Here is a 19,053-nt window from a genome sequence, read left to right as displayed (position 1 = left end):
AGAATCTGACTCTGATGCCACACAGGAACCTCTTTGGTTGGAAGCGCTTCCATAAAGCCTATCTCCATAACCCTTCACAATAGCATGCCAGTTGTGTCTCTGATTCCTCTACACGCAGGTGCAAAAGACACTGATTTTTCCTCACTATGCTCACTTCCAAGGTCTGAGAATCCGTTTTAAAAAGCATTATAACTTTAGTTCTTTCAAGCTAACTCTCATTTAAGAGTAAGAAAATATCAAAAAAGGGGAAAATGATTAAAGCTAGAGTAGCTACACACACTATAAATCCCTTCCTAGTCACGTGAAGGATGACTTGCATGCACTATTATTTTGCATTCTTTACTGTTATATTTATTGTTTAGGAAGCACACTGATCCATCTCCTGTTGTGGGGCTGTATTTGACACCTCACCACATCCCATTCCCGCAGCATCCCTGGCCAGGCAAAGGAGCCCACAAAATGAGCATTGTGGTGGGTCAACCATGGCAAGAAGGTCCATGGCCATAAATGCACAGGCCATGTGGAAGGGCGAGGGAACAGGCCCAAACACCCAGTGCCCAGGCTTTATTAAATGACTATGATGTGTCAGTGAACTACTGAAGTGACAAGCATGGCCGGAACATTGATGTAACAAAACAAATTGCTACGAATTTTATATTTTATGCAAATCTGGAGAGCTAAGAGAAAAATATGCATAAAAACAACATTCAGTAATTTAAAAACAAAGAAAAAGAAGAGCGTCGCAACACAGTATTTACTTCCAGGTACATTTTTATTATTCCTTTGCCAAAGCAGAGAGAACTTTCTACCAGTCGTTCATACCATTTTTTTTATCCTCCTGTATAAACTGATGTTTCTCCCTTGAAATGAAAGAGCAGTGAAGTAATTCTAACATGAACACTATCAACTAAGCAAATCACTGCTCCTCAGAACAGTGTTTTACATTTCTATTAAGATCATAATAAAGCTTGTACTATAATATTGTTGTTATAATAACATAAATCATTATTTTGAATTAACAATGCATATATTCTTGTTAAAATAAGAAAAACTCATAATTTGTTCTTTTAAAGGACCTTGGAATCCCACCAGGACAAGTGTGTACAATGTAAACATAATATAAAATATGAAATAATATAAAATACAAAAAGCATTTTTCCATATCTACTGAAAGAGTATAAAATTAAATTACAAAATTCTCATCCTTGCAACCTTTTGGATACACTTAATGTATACAGGTAAACCATGGGAAAATGTATTTCCAAAGGGGAGAGAATCCACACTTAGATATTATCTGGGAAAAAATGCATTGAAATTCCTCTGTGATGAATAGACTTTTTTTTTCTCCTCAGGGTGACCTCTACCTTCAGAATATGATGGGTTTATTATGATTAATAAATTTCATTTCCACAGAGGAAAGGAACAGTGTCAGCTTAAACTTAAAGCAAGTAGGTTTCTTTTTAAATGCTAATTTTTAAACACGCCCTTGCATGACACAAAATTTAGAAGCTCACAAGGTTAGCAGAATAGATTCTGCTTTCCATTCTGAAAATAGCAGGAAGGATTTAAACTACAATGCCACACTGAAAATCAGCAAGCTAGTGCAGCCACTCAGTGAATACGATGCCAGCACATTAATTTCTCATTAAAATTAGCAGAGTTTAAACATTTTGTGACCATTTACACTGGAAATGATCACCCTAAATAAATAATTTACTCCAACACAGGACATGCAAATAGCACATTATTTTGAATAACTTAATAGTCAATGTGACTGTATTTTACAGAATATTCCATCAATTTATTGATGCTTGTTTGAACTCACAAACTCTTGTCTCGAGACCACATCTGCGGGCAATGTGTAAACCCCAATGATGACAGCAGGGTAAGTTTTGGCATTTAGCATTTTCTTCACTTTGCCTGGAATAAGACATGACAGGAAAAAACAAAATGTTCGGTAGCATTTTGCTACCATACCTGCACTCACTTACTGCTAAAGAGCTGGACCAACACTTTGCTGGAACACGTTTAGGAAAAAACTCAGCATAGCAAAGCTAATGTCTCCAAATGGAGCTGCAAAGTATTCACCTACGGCCCAGGGCTGAAATCTTGATATGCTTATCTTCATTCAGGCTAAGTTTAAATTTACTCAATGATTTTTTTTTTTCTTTTTTTTAACAGTATAAAGTTTGGATAAGAAAAAAGGATAATTTGTTGTCCACTGTGCAAACAGAAGAGATAATTAAAAATGGTAATTGGTTAGGAGTCATTTGTTTTAGAGTACGGCCTTTTAGATTGAATCGCTTTCTTTAAACCAGCTGCTGTAGCTATTGCTGAAATTTCTAAAAATTAGCAAGGTATGTCTTTCCACTTAATTATCTTTTTAGGATTTAAATTCTTTGGTAATGTGACTGCATTCCATATAAAGCTAGGACAGTCACTCAAGCTCTGCCTCTCACTGGAGACATTTGCCAAGGGCTCAATAACGTAAGTACTGTAATGTTTGAAAATAAGAAAAAAAGGGGAAAAAAGGTAGTACAGAATACGTAAGAAATTTTTCTCAAGCAATGTGAGAAGTATAAAATGAGAATTTAAAACATGAATTTATTTAGTAATCCAATGCTTGTATCTTTCTGATCATTATCATTCCACCCCTTTTTTAAAGTCTAGGTATTGCTGAAAGAACTTTAGAAAGGGATGAAGCAGTTTTTTTTAAGAAACAAAGAAAAAGAAGTTAAGATTGTGGTGGAACCTTCAGCTAGTGGTCAAGTTAAATTAAAACGGGAAATACTATAACAACACTATGTTCTAATTGCTTGTTGCTTGCCACATTAAAAGCAAACTGCATGTATCACTAGGAAGCTCTTCTAACTTTTCCACAATATAATCCATTCCTAACTATCTTTGATTATAACCAAACAATTAAATTTTGTAATTACTGCTTCTTCTAACCTGCAAGTGTGAATAATTTTCAATTATGGAAATAATTTTATTGGCTATTATTACTACTAAATTTTACAAAGAAGCCACCGAATGACTCAAACTTGGCTAGGTGACAGAAAATGGAATATGGAGAGGAGCAGTTTGGTCCTCATATCCTAACAGCTCTCCCACAAAATGGGCACTCTCGCAGGGTGCACCTCTTGCTCTTCACAGATGACAGTGACACGGAAAAAGCAATCCAAATATGTCTAATCTTATGAGAATTTTAATACAATTTAAAAAAAAAAAGTGAAAATTTTACTGTGGGTTGGCAAGGAATGCCAGGAAAGCACTAGCAATCTGGCTCTGTAAATGACTGCTGTAACTAGCCACCCAGGGCTCGCTCCTGGACCCAGGGTTGTGACATTCCTGAAGATGGTGACATTCTTTGGAAGCCCATCATCACCCACCGCAGGGCTGGGCAGCATCTCAGCCTCTGCAGTGGTGGCCATCCTTCCATGCGAGCACTTGACTATGGAAGGATGGTGTCTGCACATGGTGCCCAATCTCGCAACAGGACATGTGCATTTAAACCCCTTCAATTAATTTGGATATTAACACCAACCAACCTCAGGCAGTTTGGTCAGTTAAGTTAGGAATAAGTTTCTAAATACTTTAGAGGGCAATCGGGAGCACAGTTTACCCTAAGTCTTTACTTAAGACTCATAAAAATACTTCCCAGCAATTTTCCTTCACTGTAAAGGTTAAGAATGCTAAAACGCAAAATTTTAAAGGCGCAATATCAAACCCTAAGATCATTTTGCAAGGAAAGAGCATAAAATATTCCTTTGCATATCATTTTCCTCTTTACTACTGATAATGTTTTACAGATTTGTGATGGGGTAGAGAAAATGACTTGGGAAGCTATAATATTGACAGTCATAGTGCCATCAAATAGTGAAATTTCAAGGTATACAGCAGTACTGAACTCCTGTTTATTTTGAAGGTCAGGAGGGATTTCCTGTTAGAAGAGCTACTTCTAATTACCATATTTATTTATTTCTAATTACTATATTTATTTATTTATTTCTAATTACTATATTTCTAATTACTATATTTCTAAGTTTTCAGCGAGCCCAAGAAACAAGACCATAGTCTAGTTTCTGGACTATGAAAAAAGCAATAATAAAATATTTCCATGAAGGGATTTTCAGAAGGAAGTCATTGAAAAATGAAAAAAAAAAAAAAAAATCTGTACTTCATTCTTTCAGGTTGGACCTAAACGAACCAGAATCAGCCTATTGAGGATTTTCTGTACCTTCTGTACCCAAAGAATTCCAAATTCAGGACTCTCTACTCCTTTACGTCATACCTGCATTTGGCCAAATGAGATGTACTTGCTAGCGGAGGGGCAGGTTTTGCAGGAATGTCAGTCCTGACACGATCATCTTCAGATGATCTCCAGAGGTCCCTTCCAACTTTCACCATTCTGTGGCGTGCAGACCTGGGACTGAGTTTTTATTCCTGTATTCCAGCTTGTGGCTTCTTTTTAGCTTTGTGTTTACAGCCAGCCCAAGTTGAGCTGCCACCTTGTTAAACATATTTAATGGAATGTGACAGGTATCGGCTGCTTGGCAGAAATGTAAAAGTGCTCCGAACCGCAGCACAGGCTATTGCCCTTCTGAGCTGGAGCTGACTCAGCGCCGGGCAGCAGCGCCAGGGACAGACCTGGCTGGAAAACCCTCTCTCCAGCCTCACAATTGCATTTCCTAATGGTCAAAGGCAGCTTCCCTCGTGCATGGGGATTTCACGTCAGGTCTGGTTAAAAAGCTAATGTAATTGCATGCAAGCAACATTTTTCCGTTTAATTTCTACACCAGAAAGTTAGATTTTATCTGCATACCAAAATAATAACAACAATAAGAAGCCACTAGGGAATCCAAAGCCTGATATCAGCTGATAAATAAAAGGGCTATATTTCAATGAAAAACAAGCATTTCTTTAATTTGTAAAGCATTTTCCTATTAAGTATCACTATTACATTTTTGGGGTAGTAACACTTGAATAAAATCTCATCGAGTTCCTTAAATATACTGTGTTCTTTGCATATTGCATTTAGTCTTTTGTACTCGTATGTAAAGATCTGTAGTAGATAATATCCCTTTTTGTTTAATGTTGCAAATATATGATAATCTCAAAATAATTTATTTTTTTTTTTTAAAAATCATGTACTCCTTTGCAGTCATACACACCCACACAGTTTGCCCTCCAGGTGTACCGTTTTCATTCTATCAGAAAAAATTGCCCAGTTGCTTCATTAAAAAACAAAGAGCACAGAAGACGCACCCATGCTTATATGCACTTGTTGAGGGCAAACACAGATTATTCACTATTGCTGTTATCAAAGCAGCTTCACATTGCAAATCCCCCATTTACAAATCACAGCACCTCAGCTTTACTTAATCTTGTCATGTTGTCACATTTGACTAGCCATGCGAACTGACCTAGAACTGCAAGCACGAGGCAGGCAAGCTGTCAAAGAGATAATGACAAAGATGCCAGAAAGGGCTGCCAGGGTTTTCACTGGGTGAGCGAGAAGAATTATTCAAAGTTCACGAAAGAAGAGGAGAGGACGATCAAAGTGTTTGCTGATTTTTATCAGCTGAGCCCGTAGCTGAACATGTAGCTACCAAGAGCAGGAATAGCAGTAACAAATACAGTGCTGTACAAGCCATACACTGCTATTTACAGCTGCAGTAAAGGGAAGTGTAAACTGCCAACATAAAGGACACTCAAATTTATTGAAGACGTTTAATAATGTGCATTAGTACAACATTTCCTAGCCTTTCCAGCACAAAAACTTCAGTGTCTGCTATTTTTCACAGGGAAAAGCAGTACAGGCTTAAATAAATACTAGCACAAAGACCTTACAGCTGCTCCTTCATCTTTGCTTTTATCTGATTAGTGGAAGAGCATAATGCAATAATAAAGGCAACTTGAAGAAAATGCTTATTTTGCCAGCCAAATTGCTTCATGAAATAAAGTCAAATCCATTGGCAGCAGTAAAATGAAAGAACTTCTCACAACTGAACATATGTCTTTACACAGTAATTCAAAAAGGCTGATGAAAGTATCTTTGGAATGCATTTTTTTTTTCTAAAGCAGTCTGGATTATATGCACTTTTCGGAAATTTCTTTCAAAGAGTATCATCTGATCATGATATTGTACCAGATAAAGACAGGATTACTTCTGCACTGTTGTGGAGGTAAGCTGCATCAGGCATGTTACCACTCAGGCACTTTACCCAATATTAATTTGTTTTTAAGTCAGCATCCCTGTATCTTACTCTTGTTTCATGGATTAAATTTGTGGTAGTGTTACAGTTGGTAGATTAACAATGATATATAGGAAAATTGCAGTGATTTGTGCAACTGGCTTTATCAAAAATTGCTAATATTCTATTCAAATAATTTTTGATACTACAGCTCCACTATTTGCTTCCTTATTTACCTGCTTTTATGATATGTTTTTGCCGGAGTTGGAAGTTAAACTTTTCAGAATGTTTTATCTGTTCTAGAAACTTTATCTTTCACCAAAGAGTAGTCAATAGTTAATCTTGGACTGTGAACTTCTAAAGCTCTCTAATGCGTTTCCTTCACACACACAAAATCCCACCTCCTGGGGATGACTCTGCTCAAAAATGTAAATAAATGCAGTCCCAATCGGATAGATGTTATATCTACTTCCACCACACTTCATTCCAAATGCAAGTTCATACTTTACACTTGCCTCTCTCTCTCCTTTATCCCCAAATCATAAACGTACATGGCAGGTGGGGAGGGGAAGGAAATAATGTCAGGCATGCAATGCCACTGGATATTTCTGTTCCTAGATGGCAGTTGGATAACAGTTAAAAACTGCAGGAAGAAAATAAGAGTACCATAAATCTGAAATAATGACCCTGTACATTTATAACACACACATACACAAAAACTGTAATATGTAGGTACCGACTAATGCACTTGGAAAAGATATCTAAAAATAATCCTTTAAGAACTAAACATTATAACAAAATGTAAAGAAAATACATATTAAGCTCTGTTGTGGAAAATGCATTAAAAATGCCTCAGGTTCAAAATAAATACTATCCTGTATTTATATAACAAATAAAATGGAAATTCTAGATCTCATTTTGAATTATAAGGAGGCTGATACGACAAGATGCCAATTGCTCCCTCCCAGCCAGAAGCCTCAGGATGAATTCCCTCCTAATAATCCCATCGTCACAGAGGTGCTAGAGGAAATTGTTCAGAGATCCTTGTTAAAATTCCAGCATCAAACCAAAACGAGTTTTCAGATAATTTCTCTACCTCTATTCTAGTTCAACTCTCCTTATACACTGTTTAAACATGCCTGCCAGAACAGATCTAGCCCAGAAGCACAAAACTTTCCTTCCTGAAGAGTAATTATCTTTAGTCTCAGAATGCACTGAATTCAGTGAGGAGCAAAACATTTTAAAATTTCCCATGGTAGAATTCCTCCACCAGATATTGGTGTACGCTTCCTTTATATAATGTGCACACAAGAACGGATGCACATAGATAAATGTAAATGTGTATATGCAACCACAATCCATTAATTAACACATAATCATTTCTTCAAGATTTAATTTGCAAATTAAAGGAAAAAAAATGTCACGCAGCTGAGAGTTAAGCTTCCCCTGGCAGGAATGGCAGTGCATTAGGAAGAAACAAGTATGTATTACCAGGAAAAAAAACACCCAAACCTTCCATTAATGCTAAAATTCCAGCCCCAAGTTGACTTGTTATATTAGTATTTGAAATCCACTTGCATGTTCTTTACAAAAAACAAAAACCCCACACACATATATTCTCACAATTCAAATAGAATGTCATATATTAGCAATAACTCCATCTTATATCAGGCTAAAACACTTGATTCAGTGTAATACAGCTTAGGAGCACTACTAGCATATAAAATGGTGTTGTAGATGTTTTGCATGCATCTGAAAACACACAGGTAGGAGTTTAAGTGTGTGTCTAGATATATATAGATACACACATACACAGCTTGTTTTAAAACACGAAGTATCACTAAATATATTAGTTGCAAATGAACTTATTGGCTTGATAGACTAAACTTAAATTTGGCAATTTGTAGCACACAGGAATATGGGCCAGGGTCTGATTTTTAATACAGACAGAAGTCCTTTTAATTTTTACAACTAAAAATTTGGGTATGAAAGGAATATAAGGTACAGGCTTTCATTAGCTTGTTCCTTTAGATCACATAACAAAAAAGGCACCAATAGTCATCTACTACTGATATGTTTGTCATATGGTCAGAAACATACCTAACCAAGATACTCTACTATAATAAATCAGTTCAGATCAAACCAAAATGCTTTCATAAACATACACAGAGATCCCCCTTCTTTTGTGTGAAGTTCACTGAATTTACTGATAAACAAGAATGTTTGTGACTGGAATGCCAAAGTAGGGCCATAGGGCATATGTCCTGAACACTTAAATTCTGCCTGTCTTGATGAAAGGAAATGATTTTATTATAGAAATAAAGTATTATTTAGAAGGGCTAACTTTGCAGAACAGGAAACTGCTTTCAGAACAAGAAAAATATTGACCACCCCCATGTCTATCTCTAGAATTCATAAATTAAAAAAGAATTACTACAATCAGTTTTGGCATACTTACTTAACAAGGCCTAGATTTGTAAGTCAGTAGTCTCCCTACAACAGCTCACTACAATCCAGAGCAGAGCAGGAAGAGGAAAGAAGATAAACTCTCTTTATTGGCACAGGTGAAATTTTGAGTACCAAAATCCAAATCTAGTGAGAGCAAGAAAGGGTCACAGGTTTTCTTCTCAAAATGTATTCTGTTACTGATCTAGGACTCTGAAAAAGTTATGTTAAATCAGGTTTTGGAACAGAAGAACTTTTCAAAATATCTCCCAAAACACTGTGGCTAGCAAACAGTGTATTACTCAGCAGATTTCAGCTTTAACTATTGTCTTCTTTTTTCATAAATACATGTTCTTTACCGGTTTGTACTATAGCACAAAGAGCATAAACTCTTGAACTCTCATTTATTCCACCCAATATAAAACTCTCCAAAATTAAGCGCTCCATAATTAACATTTTGTGTCAGACTATATATATCCTTTCCACCCTTCAATATACACAGTTCCCCTGAACTCAGCTGTTATTTTGCATAACATTATTGGTAGAATACAGCCCAGAATGGTTACTATTTATTTTGGCTTTTGACTTCTTATGTGGCATCAAACATCATCCTTACCTGAGTTAAGGCTAAGATTATTCAAACTATTATATTCAAAAAACAACAACAGCAACAAAAAATCCCTTGACATATGCAATATACTTATAAATCACCATTAATAAATACCATATTTACCCATTCTGTACCCATGCTTACAGCAGCGACAGTAGAGTAGCAAAGCAGCTGAGCCCTTTTACTTACTAGAGGGTGATCCTCTGAAGACACAGACCCTCTTTCCCACTATCTTATCCATAGGATAGACTTTGTGAGTGCTTTGGGGTCTCCCATACCCTTGTGGGCAATATTTGCCCCCAAAGAGTTAAAACGATAGCACTTTCAACATAGCACATACAGCTAAGCCTTTATTTTTTTTCATTAATTCATCAGTGATTTGGCTTTTTAAAGTTATAATCTTGATTGTACTGCACAGTAAGTTTTTTATGAGAAGGTCTAGCATATCCTTACTTTTCTAGGCCACGTAATACTTAAACTGGAAATAAAACAACAAAGTCAGCAAAATAACCTAAAGTCTTTTATATGGCAGAATCTAAAGGCTCAAGCTATAAATTAATGAAACTATTCCAAAGATTTATATTATGGACTTTCCTATGCTTTCTCTTACGATTAAATGCAGCATGTGAAAAAGGATATTGAGACCTGGATGGATGCATCAAGAAGTATCAATGATTGTTACCTGCAGAGGTGTTACAAGAAATTTCATCTGCTGCAACGAAGACGAATTGATTTCTGCAAGAGAAGATAAAATTCACAATACTGCTTGCTGACTGGGCAATGTGCTAGCTGCCAATTGACTTGATGTTTACAGATGGGGTAGGGTAAGGGTGCTTAATTTTAATGAATGTAGCAAGAAAAAGTGTTGACGTATTTCAGCACTACAGAGTTTATAAGGATCATGAGGTAGACATGCTGGGATCTTTTAAATGAAATAATGGTGACATTTGGATATGGACTATGTACAAACTCTTGCATTGGAAGCTTCATGTTTCGTGTCACAGATGTGTCATGCTAAAATATAGTTATAAAGACTAATAAATAATCAAACAGTATTTACACTGAAATAGATACTAAAGGGCACTAATGAAAAGTATGTAAAAAGCTATTTAAAAAATCCAAATTACTTAGCACAGCTTAAAATACTTCTTATATATCTAATATGATTTCCACAGAAAATTAATTTTCTGCTACTTATAAAAAAATATGACACAGTATATTCTCATATAGTGTCATCCAAATACATGCAAAAAGTGTTTTGCAGAATCTTCGTACGATAAGCTAGAGAAATCATTATTTTGGTATAAGCCTTCTCTTGCAAAACTCTTTTTTTCCACAGGTAATATAAGAGAAATCCTAAATACAGTAGCAGAGAGCTCCATTATGGCACAAATCCTGATTTGTGATTTCTGAAGATAAAACAAACAGGATTTGGGGTAGTGTTTGAGAATTCGCATCATTTTTTTTCCTTTATATGCATATACATAGACTTCTTGGATGATGTCTGTATTGTGCAGTTTAAATGAAGAACCTGTCTGAAGCTTTAACACTTAAGTGTTATTTTACTTCAAATTGCAGGCAGCTTCTCCAGTCTGCATTGCTAAGGTGAAAAACAGCGTTTTTAGATTGTGCACAGCTTTAATGCAAGAGTCTACAGAAAAGGAACTAGGTCTAGTTTACACTAAGGCCTACCTGGAAAAGTCAGTTCTGCAGGATGATCAAAACCCTGTCAAGCACCAAGTACTCTGAAGCTCCTACATAAAACTGTTTAGGTCAGGAGCAAATAAAATATCTATGGGAGCAACAGAACCTTGGAGGGTTAAGCCCTAAGAGAATAAAATCTATTTCTATCACTTTATCTGCAATACACTAAAGATATTTTAAATTTTTGCTAAAAACCTGTGAACCTTGTTATTTAAAAGTTCACATTCTGCGGAGAAAAAAGAAGAAAGAAAGAAAAAAACAAAAGAAAAGGAATCTGTGATCCATAGAACGAGGACAGGATTTGGTTAAGACTAAAAGCAGCATTAGCTTAATATTGCCTCTGCCCTATATCAGAAATTTTAGTATCTGTACTATTTTATTATGAATGGACTTAGTGACCAAAATATATTTTTCTTCTATTTTTTCTAGTCTCAACTGGATGTACAGATTGATAATTTTGTTCTCCATTTCGTCAGCTGCAGGAATTTCACAAACTGATGATATTTATCTTGCACACCATTCTAGGATGAGTTTAAAAAACTGAAGTGGTATAAATTAAAACAACCTGAAGGAGTATGACGTTACTATTATATATACAAAGCTATTCTGTATCTCATAGGTAGTATAATTTGTCACTACATTTACTCATATTACCTCTGATATTAGCAACTTTGGGGACAATAGGAAGGCCTATGTACAGGAAGACTCAGAACACTAACTACTAAGTACTTTAAAAAAAAAAAAATTTACTGAAACTGCTCTGAAATCTCATTTTTTTTTCCTTTTTTTTTTTTTTTTTTTAAAGCAGCCTTCTTTACTAACTAATGGTAGAAAATTAAGGTGAAAAAAATTAATGCAAATTGCTACCTACTGAAAAAAACTACCATATACATTCCTTGATAAATAGCTTTGATTCACATTGGAAGATATTATTTGCCTTATATTTTGCTGTTGCCAAATTTATTTCAGAACTCCGTAAATCAATTTGAAAGGTAAAGTGAAAAGTACATGTTGTTCAGCATAGTAATTCTGAGAATTAAAATGAAAATATATTAATTCTTTAAATGGACAGTCAGTCTAGATGCTGAAGCTCCATGAGACAGTATAATTTATTATGACTTCTTAGGTATTCCTGGTAATGATCCTAGTAAGTGCTTGTTTAATAGTTTGATATTATAGTGACTGATTTTTATTTACTTGAATTCTATAATATTACCTACAAAGCCCTAGAAGAGGATCTGATAATCAGAGATGTTTCTATACATTTCACCTGCTCTCCAAAGCAAAGATTCCTTCATGTGGCCAGCCCTGTAATTGAGAGAAGTCATCGTACTGAGCTCCAATGGCCCCACAGTGCATATATATATATATATATATATATTATATACACATATATATATATATGTACACACATATACTATTTTTCCTAAAATACATGAAAAGCAGACCTGGAAAAGGACAGCTAATATAACTCAGTCCTTGGCAAATGTAGGATTGCTCCCTTTAAAGATCAATTTTAATAGCTAAGTGCATTGAGTATACTAGCTTTAAAGATCAATGTTAATAGCTATGTGCACTGAGTATGCAAAAGAATCTCACTTCTTAGAGGTAAAGCTGGAACTTCCCAATGCATTTTAGGTTGTTTTCTTGTTTATTACTACTTTTAAATAGCAGTAATTAGTTTTTTTTAGCAGTTTCAAAGAACACCAGAAAATGTAAGTGCACCCCAATTTTATTATCCAAAAAGAGACAAAGATTTGCATATCATCAATTAAAACATAAGATTAAATCTTTACTGCTCATGGTTTGAAATTTCAGATGAAAAACATGTACGGAAATTTCAGAGAATTTTATTTATATAAAATTTCAAAACTTGTTAATATTTGGGGTAACACCAACAGGCTAACTGAAAGAGTAAAGCGATAAACATATTGACCATGATATATGTATTGATCTGAATGCACAGTTGGCTGTATTTGACATGCCCAAGATTTACAGCCTGGGACACATGCAATCCCTGTAAGCGTGGGAACCTCTAGCAAAGTGAGCAACCTGGGGCAAAGCCCAACGTGTGGGCAGCAACGTATGTGTGGGCCTCCCCACTGCTTGTTCCACCTCTACAGCCACTTGCTAAGGGCAACCACTGGCACAGGGGCTTACCTCACCTACCTCCACAGATCCCTTCCTATTTATACTAGGAAAATGAAAGCTGCATAGCGTTTTTGACACAGATATTTTAAAGTTAAATGTGCTTTTATACTTTCAGGAAGGATCTGTATCATCCCAGTCTCCACAGAGACTCAACGCTGTTGAGTCCTGCTTCCCCTAATGACCTGCCAGACTCCTCACTGGGCTTCACGAAAGCCCCAGGGCCTCATGACATGAACCTCAGAAGGTCTTCTCCATACCCAAAACCTTAGATGCCTTCCTTCCCTTCTTGATGCTTTCAGCTTGTGAAAACAGCCCATACTATGGCATCAAAATGAATGAAAGAAAACACTAACCACTATAATCCATGCCTTATCTTCACTATGGCTCTTTAAGATACAGAGCCACTTATGTAGAGAAATCCTACATATGAATGTAGGGTTCACTATTCCCTTCTTGTGACCCATGCTGTGTGTAGCAGAATGGGGAACAGCTCTAGAAGAGTCTTTGACCAGGGCATCCTGACAACATTTATGTCCTAGCATCTTTTCCTCAGAGAAGCTTGGAAAAAAGCCAGAATCCCATATATATTTTCTGTACTGAGCTTATTATAGAGGATCTTGTATCACAAGATCTTTGATTAAATACATTAGAGCTTATGTCCTCAGGGATGATTGTCAGCCATTAGGCTTCTGAAAATGTATATTTAGATAGAACATGGCACTAGCACTTGGAATCCAAGCACTCAAAATTTTGGGGATGGCAGAAAAAATCCAGTGGCCACACCCAAACCATACTCTGCAGAATTGAACATCAGAGAGGGCAGAAGCAATATATATATTTTTATATTTACAGGTTCACATTATCAGCTCTGTTCCGGAAGTAGCCTGTTCTAAATTTAGCCAGCTCATTGATTTACAATGTTTCAATAATGACATATTAAACCAAAACTAAAGCAAGTGAAGAATAGGAATTTAAATGAAGATTGAATAAGGTTTTTCATGATGGACATTACTTAGTGACAAATACTACTGATGACAAAGGATGTAATTGAATGTTATGTACACACAAAAACTAGGCCTTCTGGGATGTCCAAAAACTTTTTTCCTCGCCATAGACCTAAGTCTTCAGCATGGTTATAGCACCATAAGTTAATTAGGAGGCCTAGAACATTTCACAAATACATTTTGCAATACTCTCTCGCCAAAATGGTGCATCCCATTTTCAAGAATAACTGTCTCCTATCATCTTGCTTCTAACAACTCACCAGTAACTGTGCTGAGGTTATACAGAAAAAAAAAAAAAAATAACTTTTATACATTCATTTTAACGCATATTGACCTATTATAGAAGCTGCATAGGATTACTAAATATAAATTTAGGTAAGGCTGTATATGTGATATTTAGTGGAACCATGTCAGCAGTTTGGTTTTACTGTGTAATATCTTTAGCTTTTATTTCTACGGAAATCTCTTCTGTCCCATGTCTTGACTGTGTTTTGCAATCATTTTCAGCCTGCATGCTCTTAGTTTCACGTTTGTAACACCTGATAGGAGGAGTTAAGGGGGAGGTATTTCACATGCACCTCACGTACTCCTTCAGAAAAAACTAAGTTAGGGTAGTACATCAGAAGTGCTATTTAGAGACTGTTTATGGATTTCCTGGAAACTTTTGCTAACTTCCTTGATGTTTCCCAACTTCATAAACACTACATCAGCAAGCTGAGTACCAGAACACCAAATGCTCCAAGCAGACAGAGCGGTTCTGGTCTCACACGGACTGGTTTGATGGGAACATCAGGCTCCATCACATATACAAAGCAGGAAGTTTCTCTTTACTGAGAAAACTAACTAAAGGTTTTCTTAACACAGGAAGCTCTAATATTCTACTACACATAAATATATGTGGATTAATATATGCTTAAAAAGATCTCTTCCTCAATTTCAGAAAATGGTTCTCAGATCTCCTTATGACTTGACACCATCAGGTAACAATCCAAGCATCTTCAGGAGAAACTACTTCATATGATCCCTTTAAAGGCTGGACTACACCTCTTCCACCCTGTGAAAAGAAGTGCTTCTCTGTCTCTGCTATTGCATATTCCTAGAAAAGCATTAATCTATTATTACATTTTCCTTCCTGTACTGTACTATTCCTATTGGCCCTGCAATTTTTCAGTTGCACCAATATGCTCAGCCACATTGGGAAGTCTACAAAATTGGATTGCTGGGAATGAAGGGGACAAATTACCAAGTGCTGCCTATGTCCCATCTTCTCCCTGAAAATTGGGATATTTGGGCTTTACACAGCACATGATGAAGAACAAAATTTTGTCATGCACATAATCTAATCCAAGTCTTCCAGAAGTCATAAGCCACCTTTTGGGTAACATGAAGCCTCCATAAAATTAAAGCCATAGCAGAGATCAAATGAAATTTCTAAGGAATCAGAACTCCTCTAAAAATAAGCAGAAAAATTCTAGGATAATTAAAACCTAGGAGACATCATAATCCCCTAATCTATGCATTGATTAGGTTTCATACACCAGAATTCCTGCACCTCACTTACTAACTTAACCTACTAAATTATTTTGCTTACCACAGAAGTGCAGCAGCATCCTACCTAAACAACTGTTGAAAACAGGGCAGAGCCACAGAACAGAGAAAATTAAGAGCAAAGCAAGTGCAGTACTGTACAGACTATACAGTAGGAACATTTAAATTATCATTTGACTTTCTCTGTTGAAGATCACTACGTGATTTACAAGCCTAGTCAGTATTTAGATTTCATGGATCAAAACCTCAGCTGGTAAAACTGATGCATCTTAAATGAAAGCACTGACTTCCCTGGAGCTATTCCAAATTGCATTCTTCAGGAATTTGGGGCTAAAAATGCATTTTGTCTGTAAGTGTAATATGAGATACATATACACATTTCTCCTTCATATTATTAAAAATACTTTCCCCCTCATAATCTCAAATTTCAGGCTTCAGTGTTTTTGTTAGGCCTTCCCTCCCAGGCCTAATTTATTCATTTATTTAAATTGTGAATTATAACATAGCTGATGGTGAACTGACCCAATACTTTCCTTGATATTTAGGCATGGGCGAAATTTCAGAGTATCTCTCTAAAGGCATTTTCATTCAGCCTTCTCAAATTCCTTTCCTCAACGTCCCAAATTTCATTATCAAGACTGTTAAAGAACTTAAACTTGTTGCTATTACTATAATAACTACACAAGGAAGGCTGTATTTGCTATTACAATGCTTTATATTCCTATTACTGTAACATCCAAGTACATTATCATACTCACAGCATTAGAATCACAACAGATAAAAGACAACTAAACAACTTTACAGTCATACTTATAAATAATATAAAGTGAAATAAAAATGAAATTAGAAAGAGCAAATAATGGTTTATTCAGTGATACCAAGCTTCCACGGCACTACCAGAAAGTTAGTTGACCTGACGTATATTAGAAAAATAATCCTGTACTCTTAGACTGCTCTCTTTCCCTCTCACACCAGGCAATTTTCATCCACAGAGCTGCTTGCTCACCCTAACTGCTACCACCGACACCGTGACAGAGAGGAAAACATAGATATTCTGCTTTCAGGGTGAAAGGATAACATATCTCCCACCTCTGTCATTCCTTACCACTCTGTTAAATGACATTTAACAGGAATTTCTGACATTTTGAGGCAGTCCTCAAAGGTGAATGGAGTAAAACCCTGTATCAGAGGAAATTAAGGTAGCTGTTTCTACAACTGCTGCCTCCCAGCAAATATCAGTGCCCACCTCATGGGCCCAAGGAGGGCAGCCAGGCCACGGCCTGTCTGTGGAAGGCCAAGGGACACCCCTCGGCAAGGTTGCATTGGTCTCTGTGGGTCTCTCTAATGCCCTAGAGGCTCTCAAGTGACCCTATGTCCTGCATCAAGCAATTAATCAAGCCTTTAATTTGGTCTACTGGGTTAGGTGCTTAAATTAGCACCTCCTCATTTGTGTTAGCATGCAACACAAGCTCTTATACCCTTGCAGTGTGATTTACCCATAGCCAAAGACAGCAAGACACCAAAAAGCCAAGAAATATTACGGTTTTAAGCATTAAGTTTTTTCCTACCTCCAGTCACACAACCTTAAGAGTAGGAGGAACTCACTAGCATGCCAGAAAGCACTTTTGCACTTGTGAAAAACGTATTTCAAGGACAAAAAGTACAATAAGACAGAAAAATCCAATTCTTCTGGGATGTGTCTTCCCAATACCAGAGGCATATGCCTTTATTACTCCAGTTACTTAGAGGAAAAGAAAAATACTTTTTCTTTTGGCCAATAGAAGATGCATTCACATAATTTGTATTTTTATGTCAGATGCACAGAGCAGATGGACAAAACTTGTTTTAATCATTCCATTGAACTATATAACTAAAAAGAAAAGCTATGAAGAAAGGTGCTTGTAGCATATTAATGGGGAAAAAAGGCCAAAATATGAACACTGTGGCTACAACTCCTTCATGCCAGTGCCTTGGACATAAACTCTTCTTCTCTCTCCGCCCCTTATCCTTCTATTAGGGCCAAAGGCTGCAAAATTAATTTATCTATGGCAATCTGTCTCTGCATTTTAGATTTTAGCAGAGTTGCTCAAAAATACATTTATTTCTGAAATATTTCCAGAATGTGGACAATGTCCCAAATTACAAGCAGGGAAATTTCTATAACTCATTCCCTTATATTTTAATTCTTTGTATTTTATTCTCTGTTTTATCTTTTTACTTATGTGTTTATTTTATTTTATTTTATTTTATTTTATTTTATTTTATTTTATTTTATTTTATTTTATTTTATTTTATTTTATTTTATTTTTAAATCACTGCTCTACAAAAATGCATAGGTTGAACTAATTTTACCTGTTGTGTCAGTGGGCTGTCTCTACATATCCAAGTCCTTACAGTCCTTTTATAGTCCTTACACTATAAAAAAAATTACTTGTATGATACACATAGTATGATTATGTGCATTTATCTGCAAGAACAGATAAGATTTTTAAATGAAACCTAAACAAACAGATGACATTTTGAACAACTCATAAATCAGTAGTAGGATTCATCTTGATGTCAGCTGTATAACAGCTCTAAGACTGCTGGCATTTTACTATAATTAACAAATTCTATTAATATGATTAACAAATGCTATACACTCAATCTAAACCCTCATTTGAAGAACTAAAGGACTAATTTTCAGAGGCATTGAGTATTAGCAACATAAACCAATGGCAATATCATTCCAGTCTCATAGCTTCAGGCTATTTTTAAAGTTCTAGCATTTACGCTTGAAAATTCTGGTTGTTACTGTATTTTGGCAAATTTTTAATTCTTTGTATGAAAACATTCATGGGATTGGTTTAAAAATTCATTCAAATAGTCAAAATGGATTTTATAGATTGACATGCTTTCCATTTGAAATTTGAAACAAAGACCTTCCTTTTCCTCTGCATGCACGCGAAAGATTCCAGGACATTTTCACTAAACGGTTTTCTTTCCAAAAAGTGGGTAAACTAGCTTATCTATTTCTGTTGTTTTCTCATTAATTATTGATTTGCCACAGGTGTGTCCTTAGAGTATTTGGAATATACACAACTGACAAGCTCAAAAGTATGTAAAGAAATTGTCTAATTAAATACCTAATCAACTGCTTTGCAATTCTTTGAGAAGGGAGGTGCTACAGCAAGACAAATCAAAACAAAAAAAATAAAAACCAAAACAAAGCTTACAGACCCACAAACTTGTTAATTTCCTCTTTATTCATTCTGTCTACATAGTTAAGTGTCTTCTAATAATTCCTTACCTGCCTTAAACACATTTCCTGTGCAGTGACAATTTGTAGTGGCAAATCCATATGGCCTATAGCCAACCCATTCCGTACAATATGAGTAACATTTCATCCACCTTC

General features: G+C 35.8%; 1 protein-coding gene across 10 annotated transcripts in view; it reads right to left on the bottom strand.

Annotated features, from left to right (window-relative positions):
* Positions 1–19,053, bottom strand: part of RBFOX1 (RNA binding fox-1 homolog 1) — a 691,795-nt gene that overhangs the window by 5,412 nt on the left and 667,330 nt on the right. For 3 of the 10 annotated variants that reach the window (XM_026049083.1, XM_026049093.1, XM_026049089.1), the window contains one exon: positions 9,935–9,987. The exons of the other annotated variants lie outside the window; for them this stretch is intronic. In XM_026049083.1, coding sequence (XP_025904868.1) covers positions 9,935–9,987 — 53 coding nt within the window. The remainder of the gene's footprint in view (positions 1–9,934; positions 9,988–19,053) is intronic. 10 annotated transcript variants of the gene reach the window in all.

This window comes from Nothoprocta perdicaria, unplaced genomic scaffold (genome assembly GCF_003342845.1).
Source record: "Nothoprocta perdicaria isolate Ctin4 unplaced genomic scaffold, notPer1 scaffold_59, whole genome shotgun sequence".
NCBI classification, from domain to species: Eukaryota; Metazoa; Chordata; class Aves; order Tinamiformes; family Tinamidae; genus Nothoprocta; species Nothoprocta perdicaria.
Note: the sequence above shows the minus strand (reverse complement) of the source record. Positions and strands in the feature narration are given on the sequence as shown.